The 26,601-nt window shown below is 38.1% G+C and overlaps 1 protein-coding gene across 1 annotated transcript; it reads right to left on the bottom strand.

The window, feature by feature from the left end:
• Positions 1-482: 482 nt before the first annotated feature.
• LOC117995743 (zinc finger protein SNAI2-like) lies at positions 483-25,304 on the bottom strand. Its single transcript, XM_034983735.2, has 3 exons — positions 25,223-25,304; positions 9,941-10,081; positions 483-3,373 (listed from the first exon to the last, which is right to left on the bottom strand). The coding sequence occupies exons 2-3, from the start codon at positions 10,068-10,070 to the stop codon at positions 2,331-2,333; spliced, it is 1,173 nt and encodes a 390-aa protein (XP_034839626.2). The 5' UTR covers positions 10,071-10,081; positions 25,223-25,304; the 3' UTR covers positions 483-2,330.
• Positions 25,305-26,601: the final 1,297 nt, after the last annotated feature.

The following is a 26,601-nucleotide window of genomic DNA, read 5'->3' as shown; positions in this document are numbered from 1 at the left end:
TGAAGTCCTGTGTTTACAACCTTGTGTAGTAAGCGAGAGATCAAGATGGGAAACGGGGTGGGGACGCTCAGCACATCCACATAGCCCCTGCGCTAACCCAGTCCGGGATAGCACGGGTGACGTGCGGGTGTGCGGGGGGTCCCCGTGCCTCATACAACGATTGCCATCTTGACCGGTCGCGTACTATACTTTTTTTGATTTTGACGCTTACACGTCTGTAATCTACATCGCTAAATAATTTTATTACTTATCACGCAGTGCTCGTAATTCTAATAACCTTTGGTAAGCGACTTACAGCTAATATCCGAACGCTAATTTTATTTCGCAGCGATGTTTATTTCATAATAATAATGTTAGAATCTATCAAGTAATTTGTATACCACAACATTTTACTAAAGCTAAAACATAATTACACCAAAATACTGTCGTTCTACATGTGCCACTATAAAAATACTTTTCCAATCACTCACTTCCTTTGTTAAAGTACCTATGTAGTTCTACTATACTAACTTGCCAAGATGGTTGAACTCACACTAACACCTTAAAGTAGGCCCTTACTACTAAATAAATTTTGTTACATTACATTGAATATAAGTCGAGTCCTACAGTTCCTTCGAACAAATTAATATTGTACAATGAACTACTAGTAAACGGTAACTTAACGTTCTTACGTGTGAAAAATGTTTGAATTTTTTAGATAGCTATAAGGTTTCAAAAACAGCCTAATCTGATGATAATGACTGCAATAGATAAGTAAGGTGGGATAAATAAAATAAAAATCTTGTAAGTAGTCAATTCCGCACATTAAATAATTAAAATTTGGCATCAGTTTAGTTTCGTTATTTTAGTTTAGTTACTTTGTTTAGAGAAATAGCGAATATGGTATGTCAATTACTTTGACTTTGTTTGACTAATGCTTTTCAAGTCATGATTTTGATATCGAATTGCATACGATATTTAATAAATCAGCAACATAATAAATTATGTTGTTTATTCTCATAATTTATGATTTATTTAATATGTTTTCATATTTTCTTATATTAAATCAAGTGTTAGTCTGTTATATATTGCGTAAGCGTTGTGTCTAATAAAAGTATATTATAGATGTCGGCAGAAAACTCGTGTACCTAATAATATTATTAGTTACTGATTTCGGTTACCACATAATATGAGGGAAAGGAGTTCAAAGGACACTATGCTTAGCTTCGCTCCATGCGACCCCAAATCAAGGAACATCGGTAGGTAGAGTTAAGACCACATGTGCCTTTGATACAAAAAATGATTTACCGAAAGGATTGAGAAAACTATACCGAGTTTTAATTAAAATATTTTTATGAGGTTGTTGCTATAATGGAAAAATTACCTATGTTATTAATTAATAGTATTTCTGTATTGAATTTAGTTAATTTGTTAAAGTTTGAGTAAGATTCACAATTCCTTATGTCTGCTTAAATAAAAGTATAAAATACGAGTACATATGCTTAATTTTCAGCATTATATGTTGAAAAATAATATTCTGGTTACAGTACTCAGAATAGCAAACAATTACCAGGGCAAAAGAAAAGCGGGGAATATTCGTATAGATTATGGTGCAAACGTATTACTCTGACGCAGTGTCGTGGTGCGACAGAAGATGATCGAAATGATTCATTTTAGATGTCGTGACGCTCGAGGCGGGCACAGATCGGTCGATCGTGACGCCAGAGTGCGTAGCGTCCCGCCACGACACTGCAGTTTGCGGCGGCCGAGTGAAGCAGGGGGTGGTGTGACGATGAGAGCGAGGGAGGCGCGGGCCGGGCGCCGGGCAACAGTTTGGTCCATCCGCGACGCGCGACGCCGTCCACCGACCTACTCACTACTACTACGCATTGCACGCTACTCGTGCACCTATCACTTTCTTCTATTCACAATACTTTATTGCTCTCTTTGTACCACAGCTCGACGGTTTCTTTAAGTCTCTACGTATCACCGTAACTACTACCTAAATCGTCACAAGCCACGCGTGTGGCGCTAACTTACCGTATGCTTAATTAAAAATTACTACGTATAATAAATTACGTTACGTTTATAACATTGCAGACTCTTGTCATAAATTGACACAATATTTAAATCCGTCGAAGCTGGATTAACTTTTTATTGAAAAAATACGCTTAACTTATTATAGAAAGAGCCGTATCAATATTAGGTACATAATTATTGCTTATCATTTTTATCATCGCCGCGCCAGATAGTCATCGCCTAATTTATAAATTGGTTTGTTTCAATATAAAGATGTATAGAAGTTCATAGAGAAGTTATTCGTTGCTTCGTTTCGTCGGCCGTTGCGTCCTCTAGCACGGACGATAGCACGCTGTCTCCTGATGCTTGACGAGATAGCTCTTGAGAGCGAAGGTTTTCTCACAGCGGCAACACTGGAAATTCTTGTCTGCAGAGTGAGTCTGGAGGTGTGCGCGAAGATTGGAGCGGTCTCCGAATGCCTTGCGGCACCCACCGATCGGGCAGTCGTAAGGTCTTTCACCTGTGTGCGAGCGCGAGTGCCCGCGCAGAAGCCAAGGCCTCGAAAAGTGTTTGCCGCATACGCTGCATATGTATCCCATTTTATGTGTCAGAACATGCATCGCCAATGCCGGCATTGACACGTAGGTTTTTCCGCATTCCTCACATTTTTTTGCTGCAACTGAATCGAGGCTACGGTGAGTTTGCTTGTGGCGTGACAGATTTGACGAAGTCGCATAACATTTGCCACATTCATTACAATCGTATTTTGCGGATTTATCTTTCGGTTGGCCAGAGCGCCGTATCTCTCCCGGTTCGAATGTTGAATTCGAACAGTGTACCTGTGGAGACGGTGACACTTGTTGCGGCTCAGGCGGCGGAGGTGGAGGCGGGGGAGGAGGCGGTTGCGGCGTCAACTGCATTGGCACAGTCTCTACGAGAATAGGTATCGTCAACGGCTCTACGAACTGTATCTGAGGATCAGGGATAGGATGGTATGCGAGATGCGGATCCACCATGTACACTTGCGGGTCCACCATATATTCGAATTGTGGCACGGGTGTGATATTCGGCCCACCTGGATACATCGAGTCGGGAGGATCTTCGGTGACGATGAAGATGTTAGTTGGCTGTATGGTGTAGGTGTAGACTGGGACGAGCGGCGGTGGCTCGGGCGGTTGCAGCAGCGTGGCGACGGCCTCGGCTGCGAGCGACGGCGGCGGCGGCGGCGGCGGCGGCGGCGGTGGCGGCGGCGGCGGCGGCGGCGGTGGTCGACTGTTCGCAAGCGACAAAAGATCGTGCGCGGCCTCCGTGTCTGCCGCCGTTCTTTCGAATAGTGATGTAAATGGAGTCCTATCATTTTCGAACGTTTGTGATTCTGTAACAATTAAGAGAGGTTTATTCGTAACGTACTCCAAACAAACTTAGTTCGGCTCTCATTTGAATATTGACCGATCAAACACAATGTTTTGTAGATACGTTCTAGGACGATCTGTGTCTATGGTTTTACAGTATGTTGTTTTAAAGTTACATGGGCTCAAAGATTTGCATCCGTAATTCGATCTTTACATCCATAAAACTTTACAACTAGACATTTTTACGGAAATCTGGCATTTCTCAGCAACTTCTACTGAGTTGTTCGCTAAACATGGCTTTCATTTTACGTAACCAATTGAACTGAATGTAGTCGTGAAGAAGTCTAGAAGATTATCACTTTATTGACTGCAATAAAAATATCCTCAATGAAAAAACCTTTTAAAAACAAACATTTATTTAAGCCATGTATTAAAACCAATAGGATTATTTTCTATTCGTCTTAAACAATTAAATAATATTATATTACAAATCAAAAATATCATCCCAACCACCGTAATTAGGCAGGATGTCCAGAACGCGCTGGCTGCGTTACCTCGTTAAATGGCCAGATTAATATGCTGACCGAGGCCAGGTTATTGCCAGCCCTACCGTCCCCGTGGATTCCGATGACAGCTCCTTAAAAAAGGATCTAGCACCCTCGCCCCACGAACCCATGGTCCACTCCAAAAGGCACAAATATGCAACTATATATAAAAATGAATCACTAAATTTGTTGCTCATCGCAAATCTCGAGAACAGCTGAACCGATTTCGCTAATTCTTTTTTTATAATATTCCTTAAAGTACGAGGATGGTTGGGAGAGTAAAATTTAATTCAACCTCCCCCTCAATTTTTTAAACTCTACCCGAGCGAAGCCGGGGCGGTTCAGCTAGTTTTCTATAATCTTTAGGCACCCTGCCTTGTTACGGTGGTCTAGATGATATTTTTGATTTGTAAAATAATATTTAATAGTAATTACCGTAAATTATTAGCTTTCTGCTAATTAAATTAGGCATATATTTAAATGATCGAAATTTATGTATCGCAGTCACTGATTCCTGATTGTACCTATTCTATTTATGAACGAAAAACGATATTGTACAATATGAATACGTTATCTACACTACCGGTGAGAATAATTATCGTACCGAATCTTAATATGGCCGAGAATTTGAGAACGAGAGAACGGTGTGGGTCGAATCGAGCGTCGAACAATTTTAATTATTTAGCTTCAGGCTATAACCGGGTTTCATTCGGATGTGTTGTTAAATCTGTGTCTATAATATACATGTACCCACTTACATCAGGTAAATAGCGGATGGACCGATATTAACTTTATAAGTGGGCTCCGGATACGTTGAGTTTTCATTGTGAGCATCACTCAGAAAAGCCAGTATTATTAAAATATATTTATCGAACAATTAACAGAGGACTCTCAGTCACTCGCTCCACACAAACGTAGTTTCATTCTCATTTAACTAGTAAGTATAGTTCGTATAGTAAGTATTTAATTAACTTATAGAGTGCCTCGATAGCTCAACGGTTAAAGGAGCGGACTGAAAACCGAAAGGGCGCCGGTTCAAATCCCACCCGTTGCACAATTGTCGTACCTACTCCTGGCACAAGCTTTACGCTTAATTGGAGGGGTAAGGGGAATATTAGTTAGCAATTAACTTGGCTAATATTCTTTAAAAAAAACTAATTGTAGACATGTTTTAGATACTATGTGGTTTTCCAGATTTCCGTAAAAATCTAATTCTAAAGTTACAACGGGTTACTAAACACGGGTTTAAAGATTCATCATCATCATCATCATCAACCGATAGATGTCCACTGCTGGACATAGGTCTCTTGTAGGGGCATGGGACTTCCACATGCCACGGTCTTGCGCCGCCTGAATCCAGCGGCTCCCTGCTACTCGTCTGATGTCGTCCATCCACCTAGTGGAGTTGAAAGATTGAAAGAACAAAATATCTAAACAGAAATTAGTTCCTAGAACAAATTTCATTAAGTTGGATTCGTTAGTATTCAAATGTAAGTCAAACTACGTTTGTATGGAGCGCACTACGAATAAACCCTAAGAGGGGTGCAAGTCGTCTCAAAATAAACTTTCGCGGGGACACAGGTTACAACGTGTTTAGATTTATCAAGAGAATTAACCTAAAAAAAAACTAATATTTTTTTTTTTTAATAATATTATTTATTTATTTAATAACTCACTGGAATCCTGACCCGTAAACTAATCGCAAACTAATCATCAAATTAGAGTGTGATTGCAATCGCAACATCCAATGTCTCTATTGCGATCCACACACCAAAAATATTTATTAATCTGAAATGAAAACATAAAAACCGGCCAAGTGCGAATCAGACTCGCGCACTGAGGGTTCCGTAGTACAATCGTATTTTATCGTCATTTTGCACGATAAATCAAAAACTACTTACTAGATCTCTTTCAAACCAATTTTCGGTGGAAGTTTGCATGGTAATGTACATCATATATTTTTTTAGTTTTATCATTCTGTTATCAAATGTAATGTTCAAATATTAGAAGTTACGGGGGGGGGGGGGGGGGGGGGGCACACACACACACACACACATTTTACAACTTTTGAAGTGTCTCTCGCGCAAACTATTCAGTTTAGAAAAAAAAGATATAAGAAACGCTGGCTGTGACATACGGGCGGACAGACGGACAGACAAACGGACAGATTGATAGACATGACGAATCTATTATAAGGGTTCCGTTTTTTCCCATTCGGCTACGGAACCCTAAAAACACACGTATTTGTACAAACAAAGGCAGTTACGTTGAACAGACTATTGATCATTGTATTTTTTCAGATGTGTATAGGTACGGATACCGAGAATGGAACGACATAATATACCTAGGTAGTAGATATTCAATCTGAATCCATTTCCCATTATAACTCTATTGCATTTCACAGCTCTAGTTAGTGCGAGTTAAAAGCTGATTTAGGAGAGCTACTGTTTAATTCTTTAATTTTATAATGATGGCAATGATTGGGTATTTACATTCTTCCGAGGAACATAGGACAGCATTGGTATATATTTCCATGGGCTGCTGGTTTTGACGACTGGCTTGACATCGTTCATGGTTCAAATATAAAATTTGCATCGTTCAAACAATCCATTTGAGAGTAGTATCAAGTCAAGACCACGATCGTTAGCAATCAAGAAATGAAAGGAAAAAGAGAGAAATACTGTAAGCACAAAAAGACATACCTTTCAAACAAGGATGGAACGCAGGAACCACAGAACAAGGATTTACAGGGACCAATCAACAAAATAGCTGTCCATTCAGATCCGACGGTGGCCGTATTTCATTAGTAAATCGTTCGATTGTGTTTGTGTAAATCCAACCATACATCAATGTAGGTTTATATTGTGGTTAACGACATACGTACCACGAATAATACGATGATTTTAAACTATCGATAGTTCGACTCAGTTGCATGAGTCGAGGTTACGGCGGGACTGAATCGATTTTTACGGGATTTTGCCAACAAGTATGATGCTATGCAATAAGTGATCAAGGCTACTATATATCTAAAGAAATGTTTAAAACGACTTAGGAATTATTTATGCCAACACGTGGTAGGCACGAGTCGTGCCACGTACGACACGCGGACAAGGCACGGATTCAAAACATCACATCCGTGCACAGACGTCACACGGTGAAGCATGAACTGCTTCAAATAAAATGTTCGTGATGAGTCGAATCCGTGCTTTGCCTGCGCCTCGTACTTGGCACGGCCAGCGCCTGCTAGGTGTTGGCATAAATCATCCCTTACTCATAGGCGAAGTCTCGGTCAAAAGCTTGACAAGCATATTATGTAGGTCAAAAACAAAGCAACAAGTTCATAAGCAAACCGATCTAGTGGTTTATGAAGCTTTGAACTTGTTGCTTTGCTTTTGATTTTAGATTGCTTTGAAGGAAAACTAATGTTCCCTCCATACAAACCACTGCAAACTCTTCTAGAGATATATTATTACTACCGTATACAAGCTATTCAAGTGTAGCCCTCTTTGATGCATTCAATTTGAGCCTCAATATCTCAACGGTTAAGGAGCGGACTGAATTTCGAAAGGTCGGCGGTTCAAACCCCACTCGTTGCACTATTGTCGTACCTACTCCTAGCACAAGCTTTACGCTTAGTTGGAGAGGAAAGGGGAATATTAGTCCTGATTAGCATGGGTAATATATATATATATATATATTTTTAATAAATATATATACACAAGTACGTACAAAAACTATTATCAATGACTACGACCGCCTAGAGTTAAAAATATGAGAAAGACACGCAATCAGACTTCCATTATTATTATCTAACTAGATTATGCCCGTAACTTCGTCCACGTGGATATAGGTTTTTAAATATCTCGCGGGAACTCTTTGATTTTCCGGGATAAAAAGTCTGTATATTAATTCAGGGTATAAGCTATCTCTATTTGTGGCTATTATTGCTACGCATATATAATATGTAGATGATTGTTTTGAATGAACATTTTAATAAAATAATTTGCGTTCACTTTCAGTACTACGAGTAGGTACCGCGAAGCTTAAAAAAATGAAAATGCATAAACGGACGTAAGCGGTCGTTTAATTTCAAAAACGTGTGCAGTAATTGCACACGCGATATATGTGAAATATTGAGAAAACTAAACTTCGTGAGAATTAGATGAATGCAGGATAAAAAAAATTGGAAATATTGGAAAATTGTGGGAATTTTTCAAAATAATTTTGTTACCAAGTTCATAATTATTTTACATTTTATCCTACATATGATATTCTACACTACCTACATATTGTAGTAAAGACTCTAATGACTCCAATTAGTGTTCAATTTCAACAAATGACACGAGAGAGACGGTAATTAAAGTATGAAATAATACGAAACACCACGAAATATTTTATAATGTCCAATGTAATAATGCCCACGACTTCGTCCGCGTGGATTTAGGTTTTTTATCAACACCCATGCTTTAAATCCTCTATAAAAGATTCTGAAACAGTTCGCTTATTGACAACATTAAAACACCCAATGACGTAATAACCATATTACTAGCTATTTGCAACTTCCTAATCCTTAGTTGTATTCAGGAAATTGCTTTCGCAGAACATCTGCCACAATATTAGTAGATGCCGGAGGTGACATAACAAGTTTAAAACGGCACGGCGGATGGAAATCCACATCTGTTGCTGAAGGCTACATTAATGACTCTATTACCAACAAAATCCACGTGTCGAATGTAATTTCGAATTCGCCCCAGGATGTAAGCTAATTCCATACCAAATTTCATGAAAATCGGTTGAACGGTTGAGCCGTGAAAAGTTAGCAGACAGACAGACATACCGACATCTCTCGTGACAGAATCTCGTGAAATAGTGTGCAATTACATAATGTGTATTTTGCTTTTTCATCCTGTATTAATTATTGTGATCAATAATAACAATAATAGTCTTTATATGAAGGGCTAGCTGATGCCTGCAACTTCGTCTCCGTGGATTTAGGTTTTTAGAAATATTTTTTTTCTGAACATGCTGTATAGTAAAATTGCGTTTGTGTGAGAGTACCTACCTCTTTAGTAGTCAAGAACGTCTTCTGATGCCGTCAATTTAAAAACCCTTTTTATTTTTATTGTTAATGAGTTTTAGTGACAACCGAAACTTTTATGCAAGGTCGAGTTTGTGCTTCATATGCTTTGTGGGTAGATCGTAACTTGAATGCAGCCCATTCACAGCTCGTACATGTTCTTTCATATAAACTAGGTCTAGCATTTACGCCACTTAGTAAGCACGCAAAGAGTGCTTCTTAAAATAAGCTTATACTGGCATTTGCAGTTAGTTGACTCATTCAAAGTGCACATGTTGTGGATAGAGAATAAACCTACATTGAATGCAAACCTTGTGCTCTCAAATTTATGTTCAGAGAACATTTTTTAATTTTTTAAATGGTCATCTTAGGGCATGTCCTTGCTCCAGAGCTTGCGCCCATCTACTAAACTATATATCATACTATATTATGACCTCGATGGAAGCTTCATATTCGTGCCTTTTGGTGTGGATACCTTGGGGCCGTGGGACCCGAGGGCTCGAGCTTTTTTTGAGGAAATTTCGAAAAGGGTTATCGAGTCAACCGAGGACCCGAGGGCTGACAGCTACCTTGGTCAAAAAATTAGTTTGGCCATCCAAAGGGGTAATACTGCCAGCATCTTGGGTACAATGCCTCGCTGTGGTGGTCTCGATGAGGTTTTATATTTAATTTAATTTATTATATATGTAGTTTCAATTTAATGTTGTTTTTTTCTTTTAATTTAGATATAAAAAATATTTCTTTGCATACCGTTGGCTTCCTACAGTATTATACAATGATTAATATTATAAACAGATAAGTTTGTTTGTAGGAAGTAATTTCTGGAACTACAGAACCTATTTTGAAAATTCTGTCATCAGTAGAGAACTACATTATATTATTCCTGAGTGACATAGGCTATATTTTATTTTCAAAAAATAAGAGATCGCTAGTTCTTTAAATAATCAATTTTCGGGATTTGTACTAACCTGTGTCGGTGACTGCCGAGTCCTCCCCCGGGCTGTAGCAAGGCGGAGCTACACTGGCCTCGGTCGGACTGCATGGAGGCGGGCCATCGTGTCGCTGATTGCTCTTCTTGACCATATAGCAGCGCGGCATCGCGGCCCACGCTGTGATAAAATGATGATAACATCCATACTAATATTATAAATGCGAAAGTGTGTCTGTCTGCTAGCTTTTCACGGCCCAACGGTTTTTAAAGATTTTGATGAAATTTGGTCCAGAGGTAGCTTACATACCGGGGAAGGACATAGGCTCCCGGAAAATCAAAGAGTTCCCACGGGATTTTTAAAAAACCTAAATCCACGCGGACGAAGTCGCGGGCATCTTCTAGTTGATAATATGATCCAATAACTATTTTAGATTTGAAAAATATCAAACCGGTTCTATTCTATGTGCCTAATCCAGTGGCGGACTCGGTGGGGCGACAAGTGCGGTCTACAAAGGGTCTTACGTCTAGCTAAAAGCCGATATCTGGGATTACTTGGGGTCATAAGAACTAACTAGTTAACATAACTGTTCTCAAACATTATAAAAAATGGATGCCATTTTTAAATTACTTTTTGTTGCGCATGTATGCAATAGATAGATACATGCAAACATTTTTCAATATTTTTTTCAAATCTCGTGAGATCAATTTGATTTCCAATTTTTATAGGTGGTGTTTAAGTTAAAGATCGTTGAGATCAATTAAGAATCGAGTTGTAAATAAATAACAAAGAAATATCCAACATTTCGTTTGTATCAGTATCAGGTTCCCCTGGGAATTCTTTGATTTTCCGGGATAAAAAGTAGCCTATGTCCTTCCCCGGGATGCAAGCTATCTCTGTACCAATTTTCATTGAAATCGGTTAAACGGATGGGCCGTGAAAAGCTAGCAGACAGACAGATAGACACACTTTCGCATTTATAATATTAAGTATGAATATCAGTATCAGTAAGTTTAGCTCAACGGTTAAGGAGCGGACTGAATTCCGAAAGGTCGGCGGTTCAAACCCCACCCGTTGCACTATTGTCGTACCCACTCTTAGCACAAGCTTTACGCTTAATTGGAGGGGAAATGGGAATATTAGTCATAATTAACAGGGCTATTATTCTTTAAAAAAAAAGTATGAATAATATTGTAAGGAGGTTATTATTCCGACACTCCGGTGCTAGAATGGCGACCTCGCACCGGAAAGCGCAGCGTTGGAAGACCCTCCCCCACTAGGTGGGCAGGATTCAGGTGACGCAAGACCCTGGCGCGTGGAAATCCCTACAACAGACCTATGTCCAGCAGTGGACGTCTATCGTTTGACAATGATGATGATGATGATGATGACGAATGTTGTTCAATGGACACATAACTTACCTATAAGTTATGTGTCTATACCTATATACCTATTTGTACAAATAATCACGCGGAGAAACTTTTGTACACATTTTCGAACTCTGATAGAAAGTCTTTGGCTTACAGTGCTAAGTTAATATAATGCTTGTTTTCCACCAATCCCCTAAGACCGGTCGAAGAGGAAGCTAAGTGCACTTTACAATGGGATATAACTTCAGATCAGCAACAAGTGCAGCTTTGCTCCAAGAGCCTACGTTATTGTAGCTAATTTATTTATTACTAGCTAATGAATAAAAAAAAATAAAAAATAATAATTTAAAACAAGAGTGAATAGGCACCTTCTAGGCAAACGCGTCCCATCTTAGGCCACATCATCATTTCCCATCAGGTGTGATCGTGGTCAAGCGTGCGCCTATAATGAATAAAAAAAACATTAAATAGAAATTTTGACAGGGAAAAATGTTACTTAAATGTCATATGTGGTTAATCGCCATTTATGGTCTCTTACTCCAGCGTTTTTAAAATGTTTTTATTTTAATAAAACCAAAGAAGTATTTTTATAGCACAACTTGAAAGTTTTTCGACATTCTACAAGTGCGTCACACTTACAAAACCATGCATAGAAAGTTTGTTGATATTTCTAAGAATTGGATAATAAACGCAATAATAGGATACTTTTCCAAGAATATGTTGAATCTGAGCACTTTGTAAAGCTTTGAATATCATACAATTGATGTTCTTGAACATAAGAAATTTATTATTATTTATTTTAATTAATCTGTGGTTGACGTCGTTGGTAGCAAATATACTAACCTGAATAATTACATTACTGATTTTTAAAGCATTGCGTGCTTCTGTCTGTTGACCCCAATTCTCCTATTATATAAAATCACATAAATGTTTCTACCTACTTTGTCCGTTATAGTCCTTGAAACCATCCTACCGATGTGCCCCAAACCAGTATCATTAGGAAGGCAATTTGCAAAAACCGCAAGGTCGGCGGTTCAAACCCCGCCCGTTGCACTATTGTCGTACCTACTTCTAGCACAAGCTTGACGCTTAGTTGGAGAGGATATATAAAATAAATAAATTATAAGATAGTTTTAGAGTTTTTTCTGGCGTTGTAGCACACGCCGGGAATCCGCTAGTAATTTATTCTGGAAAATCAAAGAGTTTCCATAAGATTTTGAAAAACCACGCGGACGAAGTCACGCGCATAATCTTAACTTTTTTATTATTTATTAACATTATCAACTTTAAGCTTAGTTTAAGAGTAAAAGGGAAAACTAGTCATGTGTTACATAAATTACATTAATTCAATAAGCGGTAATAGCCTAGTGGTTAAGACGTGCTGTGGTCGGCCTCATATTTGGAGGATCGATTCGATTTGAGGTTTGATTACTGGGTGGTAAAATACTAACTTTTCGGAGTTATGTGCATTTTTAGCAATTTTTAGCAATCCCTGGAAAAGGGCTAATTCGAATCCCTCTATCTGAAATTGGAATTTTGTGGAATGAATGTTTGTGCGGTTTTCCTAGTCAAGATTCAAGATGCTGCCTGCGTCTACGAAGCTACGAACGACTGTAGACATGTCGTAGAGCTGTTGGACTTAGGAGTATTGTGCAATTTCAGCTATTTCCTCTTAATCCAAACTTGACCAACATTGTATATTATGCTTGTATAAGATATAAAATATAAATTTTATCCTATACGAATTAATGCTTGTTTCTTTGTCTGTCTATTCGATGATTCGTTACCTATGCGTTCACGTATTTTTTATTCGGTGGAATTTTGACGTTGTCATTTTTATACATCAGGGGAGTTATTTCTTTGATTTGTATAAAACACAGGGTGACCACCACCTGAAGTTCAATTATATCCCAAATTAATTAGCTGTCAGAATTCCACGGAATAAAATTTTCAGTCCAGACCAAGGTGGAACGCATATGTGAACACAAACTAAAAATAAAATATTATTATTTGTGACACTTAAATATTACTAAATTTTATGTTGAATAAGATCTTATCTTTATCAAGTTGAGACATACATTTGTCAGCTGCAGTTCTGTTGATCATGTCATTTGGCTTTCATATTGAATGTTCGAACGTGCTCCTATTGTTTTCTATTGCTGTCAGTGTGTCCACTTTTAGAGATTTAGCATTATTTGGGAGTGAGACGATTAATAATAGGTACGGCAGTGGTACTGATTCTGAGCACAACCTAATTTTAGAGTATTCGTATCCTCTTCTTACTAATGTAATATGAAAAGGACAGACGCAGTTTGACAGTTTTAAATTTAATTTTAGATGGTAAAACCCGTGATTTTAGCGCACAGTCGCGAGTCTACTGTTTAATATTTGTAGCGCGCACTAAAATTTAGAGTCTTTAAATGTAAAGGTCATGCTCTGTCCCTTTTTAGCATTGTTATAAGCAAGCATTGGTAGCAAAGAAAAGGATGCAGATACTCTAAATTTAGTATAGAGAAAGACAACGGAATCGGTGCCAATGATTTATTATAAGATGAAAATCGAATTTCAACTAGTAACACTGTTTTACGTACAGTAATCCACCCAATGTATAAAACGACAACAGTCAGAATTCCACGGAATTAAAAATCAGACTAGGTACGTACTAGTTAGAGTTAGTACCTATTTGTCAATATTCAGCTTGGATGAAATGATATTCAGCCACACAAAGGCTCTATTGAGCCGCCCGCACAGCAGCACTTTGAAGTAAAATCTGCCTTTTCATATATTTCGAATTGCAGTAGGTACGTTATTATATGCGTTTTCTCTTTTCTTTGTAAATAAAACCCGAGATTCTTTGTCAAAACCACAAAAAATATAGGCACAATTTAATTTTAAATAATTGTTTTTGTTGAAAATCTCTATATATAAAATGAATCGCTGAATGTGTTGCTAAGCGCAAATCTCGAGAACAGCATTTTTATAGTATTACTTGAAGTACGAGGATGGTTCTTACGGACGGAAAAATTAAAAAAAATTGCCTGATAAAGAATCAACTGTTAGGCGGTACGAAGTCGGGTCAACTAGTATTCCAATAAAACTTAAAGCTTGCCTTATCTAATTATTGTAGAAATTATTCCCGCGTGGAATGGTGCCAAGAATACTGGCTGTATTTCCACGCTAGACAGTCAGGCTGATCCTTTGCGCAAAAAACGAGTCAGCCCTTCCGTCACCTTGAGACTATTAATCGCGGTGAAATATCTCTAATTCAATATCATTATCTTAGTCGTAATACGTACACGCTATTTACATCGTAATATTATATCGTTAAACCATGAATTAATAAGCAATGGTTTATCATCATATATCTCATATGAGAAAATATTTGAATATTTGTTTGTAATGGATAAACTCAAAAACTACTGAACCGATTTAAAAAATTCTTTCTCCTCTATAAAGCAACACTTGTATATAGTAACATATATTATATTTTATTTACAAAAAAATTAGGAATCTGATGGATCATTTACGACAATTATCGAAAACACTCATAGTGGTTGTAACCCAGAAAGAACCGAGGAGAATCGGCCAAATCCTGTTCCAAGCGAAGGTTGACTCAGAAAAAGCCACTGGTGAGTGTTGGTTGAACCAGTACTAGTCCAGCTTTCTAAGATCTGGCCAGATGATTAAGGCAGATCTGTATTGTGAACAATTGCAAACCATGATGGAAAAGCTAGCCCTTAAACAATCGAGACTGGACTGGAGCAGCAGGACAACGTTATAAGTCACGACAGACGGTCGCTAAATTAAAGGAGCTACGATTGGAACCTCTCCGACACCCACCATACTTCCCGGATCTTGTTCCAACAGTTTACCACTTTTTTCGGAAGTCAGACATTTTCTTGCAAGGAAAAAAATAAATTCCGATGAGGTCCAAACCACATTCAAAGATTTTATTGGTTCTCGGTCCCACAATTTTTTCAGCAATAGAATCAATGAACTACCTATCAAATGGGGAAGGAAAATGTATAGATAATAAATACTTTGACTGATTAAATACATAATTTCATAAAAGAAATATCGTTTTACTTTTTCATAAAAACCGCTAATTTTATGTTTACCTAATAATATAAAGTCTCTCGCTGCGCTGAGTTTGTATTTGTTCGGACTAATCTCATACACTGCAGCACGGATTTGCATACGATTTTCATCAATAGAAAGAAGGATTAACTAATAAGACTATAGGCTATAATTTATGAACATTTTGCAAAGGTAAGCTTCAAGTTTACAAGTAAGTTCACGACGGTATTATTTTAACGTTTAAATTAAACTGTCGTTAGTGTAAGTGTAACTTATATGTTTATACCGGTTTGATGATAATTAATTCATTAAATCGGAAAAATGAGCTTTCATGGCGTGTGTTGCGTAAATCAAAGACTATCACTATCATCATCATCATCATAATAAATCCATCGCTACCCCACTACTGGGCACATGAGGTTATTCAAGGGGCGGACCAACAAATTCCTGAAAGGCCAGCAACGCGTTGGTGGTTCCTCTGGTACTGCAAATGTTCATGGGCGGCGGTAACAACTTAACATCAGGTGACCCGCCTGCTCGTTTGCTCGCGATTTTTATTTAAAAAAAGGCAGGACACATGCGCCCAGTAGTGGGGTCTCAGAACAAGAAGGGTATATTTTACGCATAAAAACTTAGTTTTTATTTAAATGTACTAGCACACTTCTTAACTACTAGCTTGTGCTCGCGACTTCGTCCGCGTGGACTACTCAAATTTTAAACCCCGATTTCATCCCTTTAGGGGCTGAATTTTCAAAAATCCTTTCTTAGCGGATGCCTACGTCATAATAGCTATCTGCATGCCAAATTTCAGCCCGATCCGTCCAGTAGTTTGAGCTGTGTGTTGATAGATCAGTCAGTCAGTCAGTTAGTCAGTCAGTCAGTCACCTTTTCCTTTTTTATATTTAGATTGTTATCTCACCTAATTGCTGGAACATTTTACACTAACACTATTTTCACAGAGACCACTTCAAAGTATTTTTTAGTTCAAGATAGGCTTGCGCTTGACGACAATCAAGCCTAATGAAAAGCAATAATGAGGTCTAGGTTGGAGCGCGATTGCCTTAAATCTGATCTGTGAGACAGTCTGAGAAAATATTATTATTGAAAGCTAGAGAAAGACACTTAGTTATCTACAGTTTTTTACAGTAAACACTACGAAATGTTATTTTGTGCAACTAACACTTACTTAATTTAATAATAGTTTGTTAATCTACTAATGAAATGTGTTAAAGTTTTCCTGTTTTTTACACTAACACTTTGACTAGTACAACAAGAAGTTTTTACACTTTATAATTTTTAAAATCAAGCATAATTCTTGTTTTCGCTTTTTTTAAAATTTAAAACTGAGTTTTCTATATTCCTCAAAGCGAAAAACAATTTCCACGGTAGGCTCACGGGAGCCAAAGTCGATGAATAAATAAATCTACCTCAACAGGTCGCGAAAGTGCGGCCGGAACGAACGATAACGATATTACGATACACCTGTAGCAGGAGCGTCACGGGACGTCCGATATCTGCTGCGTTGAGGTGCAGTCTAACAAATAAATCAAATAATACAGACACGCGCCCGGGGCCTGGCGTCATTTGCATATGGTAATATGACAACAGTGCAGCCTGATCCCACCGTGAAGTGGCTGAGGCCGGAAATAAAGCAATTGCTGGCCGAGAAGGATGAGGCAAAGCCGAGGACTCCCGAAGTGAATTTAAAAACACTAGGCGCCAGCCGAGTCCTTTTAAATTAAATGAGGCTCCCTGCGACTCGTTTGATGTAACTATGTGCCCTACCCATTATGGTTACATCAAACGAGTCGCAGGTTCCGTTGTAGTAATCCACAATGAAACCTGTTTGAGTTATTCTACGGATCTCCTCGACCCTAATTTTAGCAAACTCTATTAAGTCTTTCCGTCGCTTATACAATGCCTGACACAAAAGTCAGTCACTGTATCCTACCGGTTATGACTTACGGTGACGAAACATGGATACTGACAGCCAGGCTACTCCACAAATCCCAAATCAATTAGCACGTGCTACAGAAAGAGCTATATGCTCGGAATATCTTTGCAAGAAATTCCGAAATGAAGTAAGTAATTCGCCAAAGAACTAATGTAATCGATATGGCTCTCAAGGCTAGCACGTTGAACTGGCAGTGGGCTGGTCAAGCTTGTCGGAAAACCGATAGCTGCTGAAATCGTAAGCTCCTTAGTGGGGATAGTATCTCGACATACGCATATCGGGATGCCCTATATTATAAGTATAGAGCACCCCCCGGTGGAGCTAAAGATAAGCAATGTTGACGCTACCTAAAAGAGATCTGTGACCATCAGCGGATGCATACGGGCTATTATATGATGACTTTAAGCTTCGGTTGACGACTGACGTAGTTGTAGTGAATTTTTCATCGATTTTTGCGATAAACACTAACCGAGTGCATTGGCAATATAGTGGTGTGAAATAATAAGTATACTGTTTGCATTTGCCCATGTGGATCTACAATTCTTTTAATTCGACAACCTTTGAACACAGGAAATGTTTACTACTTCTGCCATATCTGTATATACAGACTGAACTATATTTTTTGTGTCCAGAGCGTCATCAGTACCAAGTAATATTGTAGCGTCAGCCTCTTCGTGGATTTTGATTTTCTTATTAAGGGAATTGGATTCGCTAATGACAGTTGCCGTTTCACCTTGAAACTAGCAATTTTTGTTTTGGCGTTTGGTTTTGGCGCAATTTATTGACATTTGATCAGCTGATACTAATTACTAACACGCACTTTTAGTACTTTAACGTACTAGGGTAAAGGACTCCAGGATATGAACGAATACGAAACCTCGAAAAAATCGGTGTACATACATTTAAAAAAACGGGCCGAATTGAGAACCATCTCCTTTTTGGAAGTTGGTTACTAAATGCGAAAGTGTATCTGTCTGTCTGCTAAGGCTAATTTTTAACCCGTAAAATTAGAGAGTTCCCACGGGATTTTCAAAAAGCCTAAATCCACGCCCACGAAATCGCGGGCATCATTTAGTATTTTTTTATTATTTTGTGTATCTATATTATAGTCATAAATTATTTAATAATCAAAAAGAGCAAAAATAATGCGCGGTATTAATTATTGTTATACTTATATTTTTTTATTTAACAGGAAAACTTACAGCTAATTGGAAAAGTAAATTGATAAGAACAGAAGAAAATTGAAGCTGATGACAAGTTTCACAAATAGAATTTATATAAGACTAGCTTATGCTCGCGACTACGTCCGCGTAGACTACATAAATTTCAAACACCTATTTCACCCCCTTAGGAGTTGAATTTTCAAAAAATCCTTTCTTAGCGGATGCCTACGTCGTAGGCACACAAAAAATATTACATAACATGACAAAGAAACTAAAACGAAAAAAAGATTGTATGCAAAGGCGGCCTTATTGCTCACAGCAATCTACCAGGCAACCTTTGGTGAAAGAAGAAACTAGGTGTGTTGGATAGTACTTACACGCAATACAGAAAAATGAAGTAGTATAAAACAATATAATATAATTAATTAATAAGTACCTAACTGTTTCAGTAATACATACATAACTATCATACATATACATATCTATTATAAATATCAATATATATACAATCCATATTAGTAATATATATATATATATGTATATATATATTACTCGACTACGACGACGATAGGTATATACCTATCGTCGTCGTAGTCGTAATAGCTATCAGCATGCCAAATTTCAGCCCGATCCGTCCATTAGTTTGAGCTGTGCATTGATAGATCAGTCAGTCAGTCACGTTTTCCTTCTATATATTAAAGATCAAAAAACAAAAAAAAACTCGACTGAGGGAGAGAGAGAATAGAGGCAAAAGTAATGAATGTTTGTCGTATACCGTCAATTGTAACACCTACAGTTGACGATTGATTTTTAAAAAACCTAATTCTACGCGGACGAAGTCGCAGGCATCACCTAGTAGTTTATAAGTCACTTAGGACCTTTGTAAACAGCGTCATACTTACTCATAGGCGAGCAAAATCCGACACGATTTTATTCCGAACGTAGAGGGCTGGCCAAACACCCGACATTTCTTGTCGGCGCCAACACAAAATCGGTTTTAGTCAAGCGTGCATCATATAAAATGTTCTGCCACTGGAACATCCGATTAAAATCCGGGCCCGACAACCGACAAGTGGGAACCGACTCTTACGGAAATAATCGACTGTGATAGACAAACAGACGGAAGGACGGAGCAAATCGAACCATAAGGGTTCCATTTTTAGGGTTCCGTAGCCAAATGGCAAAAAACGGAACCCTTATAGATTCGTCATGTCTGTCTGTCTATCCGTCCGTATGTCACAGCCACTTTTTTACGAAACTATAGGAGCTATACTGTTGAAACTTGGTAAGTAGACGTATGCTGTGAACCGCACTAAGATTTTCACACAAAAATAGAAAAAAACAGTAAATTTTGGGGGTTCCCCATGCTTAGAACTGAAACTGAATAATTTTTTTTCATCAAACCCATACGTGTGGGGTATCTATGGATAGGTCTTTAAAAATGAAATTGAAGTTTCTAATATAATTTTTTTCCAAACTGAATAGTTTGCGCGACACTTCCAAAGTGGTAAAATGTGTGTGTGTGTGTGTGTGTCCCTGTTACTTCTAAAATACTAGAATGATAAAACAAAAAAAAAAATATGATGATATTACCATGAAAGTTTGCTTTCACCGAAAATTGGTTTGAACGAGATAGAGTAAGTAGTTTTTGATTTATCGTGCAAAATGTCGATAAAATACGATTGAAGTACGGAACCCTTAGTGCGCAAGTCTGATTCGCACTTGGCTGGTTTTTACGATTATGGTACGGAAACCCTTAAAAACTCTTATTCATAAAAATTTGTATCAGCTGGTTTAATTCCTGGTAGTTTTTATTTATGGTAAAAACCTGTGATTTGTTTATTCACTAGAGTCTTTTACCCTAGAACCTGATTAAACCGACCGCCCCATATCGAAACCCAGTAAATGACATTTTTTGAAAAATCGTTATCTTATGTCATAATTCTTACTTCAATAGTATCTCCCATTATTGTAAGGAAAACAGCATTAAAATCTATACTTCCACATCCATATCTATACTCCATACCTACTTAATATTATAAATGCGAAAGTGTGTCTGTCTGTCCGTCCGTCTGTCTGTCTGTCTGTCTGTCTGTCTGTCTGCTAGCCTTTCACGGCTCATCCGTTCAACCAATTTTGACGAAATTTGGTACAGCGATAGCTTGCATCCCGGGGAAGGACATAGGCTACTTTTTATCTCGGAAAATCAAAGAGTTCCCACAGGATTTTAAAAACGGGAGGGAACGCCTCGTATACCCGCACAGCTCCTGCGCTAACCCGGTGCAGTCGTGCGCCTTATGACGTGCGGGTGTACGGCGCGTCCCCTTGCCTTATATCCCGATTACCCTCTCAACCTGTCGCAGGCTATATATAGTAAGTGCACCTTATACAATGAGAAAACCAATTCAAAGCCTAGTAAGTCGCTGTGACCATTTTAAAAACATAACCCATGATCTAAAATCCAAATCAAAACAGTAAAGACGTTTAATAATGCATTAAAAGTAAGAATAGGAAAGGCAATAAGCTCCATAGTACGCGAGATGAATGATGAGAAAATGACAGATGGAAATCGGGGTATAAGGCCCGCACACCCGCACAGCCCCCACGCTAACCCGGTGCGTGATAGCGCGGGTGACGTCCCCACCCCGATTGCCATCTCGACCTGTCACGTACTATAGGTACATGTTAAATGTTTGCAAGGAAAATACTTTGCATACAATAATGTTTTTTCTGCATTATTTAACAAAGTCTAACTACTAGACAATCTACTGAAAATACTTAGTCTTAAAATAAAATAAATTAAATTATCTCCCTGCGATCTCGTCTGATGTCGTTTACAGGGTTTGGATTTTAGGCAGCCGAAATGTCACTGTTGACGCTATCAGAAGACCTAAAGCTTACGCTAGAACACAGAACTGTCATAATTCGTGTTCACTTAACCTAACGTCTCTCAGAGGGCTGAGAGGCAATAAATCTTTTTCTTATAATCCATACTAATAGTATAAATGCGAAAGTGTGTCTGTCTGTCTGTCTGCTAGCTTTTCACGGCCCAACAGTTTAACCGATTTTGATGAAATTTAGTACAGAGTCAGCTTATATTCCAGAGAAGGCTACTTAGGCTACTTTTTATCTCGCAAGAGTTCCCAGGGGATTTTAAAAAACCCAAATCCACGCGGACGAAGTCGCGGGCATCATCTAGTTTTAAATATTATTTTAATTTGAAATAGCCTTAATAATTATTATTAAGGCTTCAAGTTAACAGGTTATGCCAGATGCTTTCAAATTTTTTTTTTTCAAAATTTAAGAAGAAGAAGAAAGGCATAATCATCATCATCATCATCATCATCAACCGACAGACGTCCACTGTTGGACATAGGTCTCTAATAAGGTCTTCCTCATGGCACAGTCTTTCACCGCCTGAATCGAGCGGCTCCCTGTGACTCGTTTGATTCGTCTGTCCACCTAGAGGGGGTCTTCTAACGCTGCGCTTTCAGGTGCGAGGTCGCCATTCCAGTACCTTGGGAATTGGGATCGTATTTTGTAAATATATATTGGCTTTTCGAATTACGAGCGCTCATTGCCACTTGAAATGAAATGAAATTAAATGAAATGAAATTCAAATATGGATCTGACACATAGGTATAATACTTACTTAGAAAATATTACTGTCTGTCAACATAATCTATGACAACCTCACAACTAGTACGTAATACTACGATAATTTTAAAATAAATTTGAGTAGTGAGCAGGCTTCATTTTGAGATAAATAAATCCCTATTTTATTATTCAACCATTACCAGTACATATAAACACAACTTTCATTCAAAAATAATAAGTTTATAGCGTAATTTTACGAAGAAATGGATGCGCGCAGCTCCGCCCGCCATGAAAGCCAAAAGGCTACTGACAGGATTTAGCGCCTGCAAGAAAATGAATAATTTCCGTTCGTTTTAGATTATTTAAGAAATGAAAAACATTTAGTTTTAAACCAATAATTTAAAATGATAAGATAACCTAAACATATTGTTTTGTGATGGTTTGAATTTAACACGTTTAGCCGTTAAAGAAAAAAACAACAAAACAAGTTGATCATAGCAATGTTTTCAACATCAATTCTTCAAAAAACGGGATAATTTGAACAAATGTGATATAGGTCATTATGATCTTCACAAATTGAAGTTTTTTATTACATGTATTTAATAGCTATTAATGCTTTAGGAAAGAAAATCTTTTTCTTCAAATTTACAGCATTTTCGCGATTTGACACTTCCTTTCCCCTTAAGACTAAGATTATTGGAAAACTGAATTCTTTTGGGTAACATTGAACTCATTATCTTCACAGAAATCAATTGTTGAGAGGTATTGGACCAATAGCTAAGAAAGCTCGTCTTTATTTTATTCCACACGAATGAAAGCCCAACTTTTTGGTGTTCTAGTATTAAGATCCACATAAATTCAGTGTCCAGTTCCTCGTTTGTGTAAAGTTTGAAACTTATGATAAATGGATAGGTGGTAATAAAGCGGCATGAAATATAAATATGATGTTCTGTATGGTAGAGGCCTGAAAGCTTATTTTAATAGGAAAGTAAATAATGTTATGATAGGTATTTAGAGTTTATTTTTGAAAAATCGATAAAAGATTCAAAAAAATGAAGATTGGTATGTGATAGTATACCTGCTTGTTAGATAGCTATCTAACCATTTTACCCGTACCTGTTTTAGGATTATTATTATTTTACGTTGTGTAATGTGACAACTCATTTGTTTACTACGCTGCAAGTCACCATCGCTGCGCCCGTAAAAGATCTTTATTTCACTTTGTGTATAGCAAGGTTCTTGAAAATTAAGCTTTATCTGAGTATTTTATGTTTTATAATTATTTTCTTTTAAAAGTTTTAAGCTTTCTAACAAAAACTCAGTCATGATTTTTACAGAAAATTCCTATTATAATGGTAAATACCTATTAATAACATCCACATCCTTAAATTATACGAAAATGATACCCAATTTGCCTCAAAGGCAAACAGATAATCGTAGAGATTTTTTTAAGAGAGTTAGGCGGCAGCAACCTTTGTGCTCCCCTCTCCACTCCTAGATCCCGATATCTACCTGTTTCCCGGTCAAGATAGGCTTAGAATACTTAAGGAACATCTGTTGTGAGGGTCAAAGCTTAATCAAAAATTTTACGGCCATGCCCGTTTTTCTACATTATAGACCGGACTAGAGCCCTAAAAGCACAACGCGTGCTGGCTAACTTAAAACCCATCCACTTACTAGCTCACGAGAGAACGGAGATAAGAAACAAAATAAGAGCCGTGATGAAGGAAATCATCACAAGAATAAGGAGTAGGACAGTTCGACCAAAGAAAGATGGACAGAGAAGGAAGTTTCTCTTCCGAAGGAAAACGGAGAGAAAAATAATGTGAAGATAAGTCATAAAAAGACAAGAGTCGCGCGTAAAACCGAGTCGTAGGCTGAAAAGTTGGTAACGCAGTCAATAAAGAGACAGGACAGTTGAACTGTCACTACCGAATGAATGAAAAAAAGATAATAAGGAGATAAGATCAAATCGACTGGTATATAATTTTATGACCTAAGAACCAGCGCATGCCAGACCTTCCTTTTTTATGCTAGCTGAAAGTTTCGCTTCGTATTGTCCCCAACACTGGGAGAAACGTGTGTTTGGATGTTTGTTTTAATCATGGTGGCTTTGGGAGATAACAGTTAATAAAGATGAAAAATATCTTACTTAAACGTCAAAGTATAAAGTCATTTTTTTATATTTTCTTCGGAGTAGTATTAGAAACCACGTCATGCATTACCAGACAGTATCGTGGGAACCCCCGCCAGACGCCCTTAAACATTAATATTTATTTATTTATTAACGTTTAAGGGCGTCTGGCGGGGGTTTCCACTTTACTAAGTGTCTGGCAATGCATGACGTGATTATTACTATTCCGAAGAAAACAGAAATAAAATTAGTCTGTAGGTATACTTTGACGTAAGATGTTTTTACACTTTTATTACCTGTTATCTCCCAAAGCCACTATGATCCAAACAAATATCTAAACAAACGTTCCTCCCAATTTTGGAGACAATACGCAGAGAAACTTTCAGTTATTTTTAAATAAGGAAGGTCTGAAACTAGCTGGCTCTCTCACTATTAGATTTAGAACACCTATATTTAAAGAATCCAAAAGAAGTAGTAAGAATATATAATCAGCGGAATACTTTTGTATGGGTACACACGTATTGTCGGCGCCCGAGAAGTGTAAGCCTTAAACCTTAACACGAGATAACCCGAACCCGGGGCCCTTAAGGTACCTCCTGGCTGCAATTAAAGTTTCAGTTTAGTTTGTTACATTATAGAAAAGACACGACACTTTATGTGAGCCAAATCAAAGTATATAAGGCTTGATAGATCTCAGGCTTATTGCAAAATCCAAAAGAAATTATTGGCAGTTAATTGGAAGGATTGATACCTACACAGAATAAATATTGTCTTCCTGGGTTGAGTAGATGTATCTAGGTGAGATCTAGGTAAGAGCACTAGTATATTTTTGTAAATACTAATCTAGTTTTCCCGCGCTTGTAGCTATATTACAATTTACTCAGTCAACAACAGAATTTGAAAAAGAAATAATTGAAATCCGCGCCAAAATGAATAAAATATTTCTAAACGTTTATTATTTTCGCCTAAAACAAATATGGCGGAAGTCGCAGTGGCTGCGCGGAAAATGAAATATGGCAAACTTACCTCTGGTTCACGGGGCCTCCATGTGTTAACAGGTGGCCTTCGCAACAAGTCCGGCGGCGTCCTACAGGTCGGGGGCGTGCAGCAACGGCGGCGGTCCGACGACGACACGCGGTTCGGACGCCCGACACGCAAGCGCGGCCGGCCTCCTCCCCCATCGATTTTCGATGTACACCGCCTAAGGCACGGTATTTACTAATGCAGAGTACTGCCAGTTCCCCTTCCTTAGAATTTTCTCAACTGATGGAAAACGCCGCATAACCTATAACGCCACCTAACCTCTCGAGGCGGCAAACTTTTGTTCGGCTATAATTACGTCGTATCCATCTAGCTCTAGGTTCTCAATTCTACAGAATTGGCAAACGAAACACTAGAGAGACAACCTATCAAGATTTTCTGACCTGCAGTACACACCAACAGCGTGTCGTCTAAGCGGATGGTCGAAATGTTCGAGCACTCGCGCGTCCTACTTACTAAGACTTCGGTTCGGTTCAAGTACATACCTAAGTAAAGTCTTGTTTACGAAAATGATGGTGTATCTACCGCCTACCGGAACTTAATTAACTAAAGGTAGAGAAGCAAAAAAATTAATGATTAGCTGTTGTCCCCGTATTCATTCGCGTGGATTTATGATTTTATAAAATCCCTTCGATGGGTATTCTTAGATTTCCCGAATTAGAAAGTATCCTATTTCCGTCTCCAGAAATGCCTAATTTTGTCAAGATCATTAACATAATTGCCGTGTGGTGACGGCAGATTAGCATAGTTGTCAGTACTCCTCTTCCCGCGGGTGTCGTACGAGGCGACTATAAGGGAATATAACGGAGAACGGCCAGCAGCGTCCTCTGTGCTACCACTACCGTCAACAGCGATCGCCAACGCTTAGGAGAGGCTTTAGTCCCGCTGTGGACTGATATAGGCTATTGAGGATGATGATGATTCCTTTAATTACACCTACAGGAAGAATTATATCTTGCAGTCCAGTCTTTAATTTTTTAAGGGGCGGGCGTCCGACTCAAAGCTTACCTACTGGACATATTCGTATAGGTAGGTGGTGTAGTATAAGTTTTTCTTTTTGTAACCCGTCCTTTTGTTTTTCTGTTGTGTGTGTTAAAGAACATACCTACATTACAACCATCATAGTGCATACATATTTGGAATTTCACTAAATTTTCATGGTTTAGATCCGCCAGACCCGAGGCCGTCCTTACCTCAAAAGGAAAAAAGGAACCTTTATAGGATTACTTTGTTGCCTATCGGTCTGTCTGTCTGTCTATCTGTTGTGTTGTGTGTGTCAAAAAAACCTATAGGGTACTTCCCTTTGACCTAGAATCACGAAATTTAGTAGTTAGGTAGGTTTTATGGCACAAGAAAAATTCGAA

Source organism: Maniola hyperantus, chromosome Z (genome assembly GCF_902806685.2).
Source record: "Maniola hyperantus chromosome Z, iAphHyp1.2, whole genome shotgun sequence".
Classification (NCBI taxonomy): Eukaryota; Metazoa; Arthropoda; class Insecta; order Lepidoptera; family Nymphalidae; genus Maniola; species Maniola hyperantus.
The sequence above is the reverse complement of the archived record's forward strand: the minus strand, read 5'-3'. Positions and strand labels throughout refer to the sequence as shown.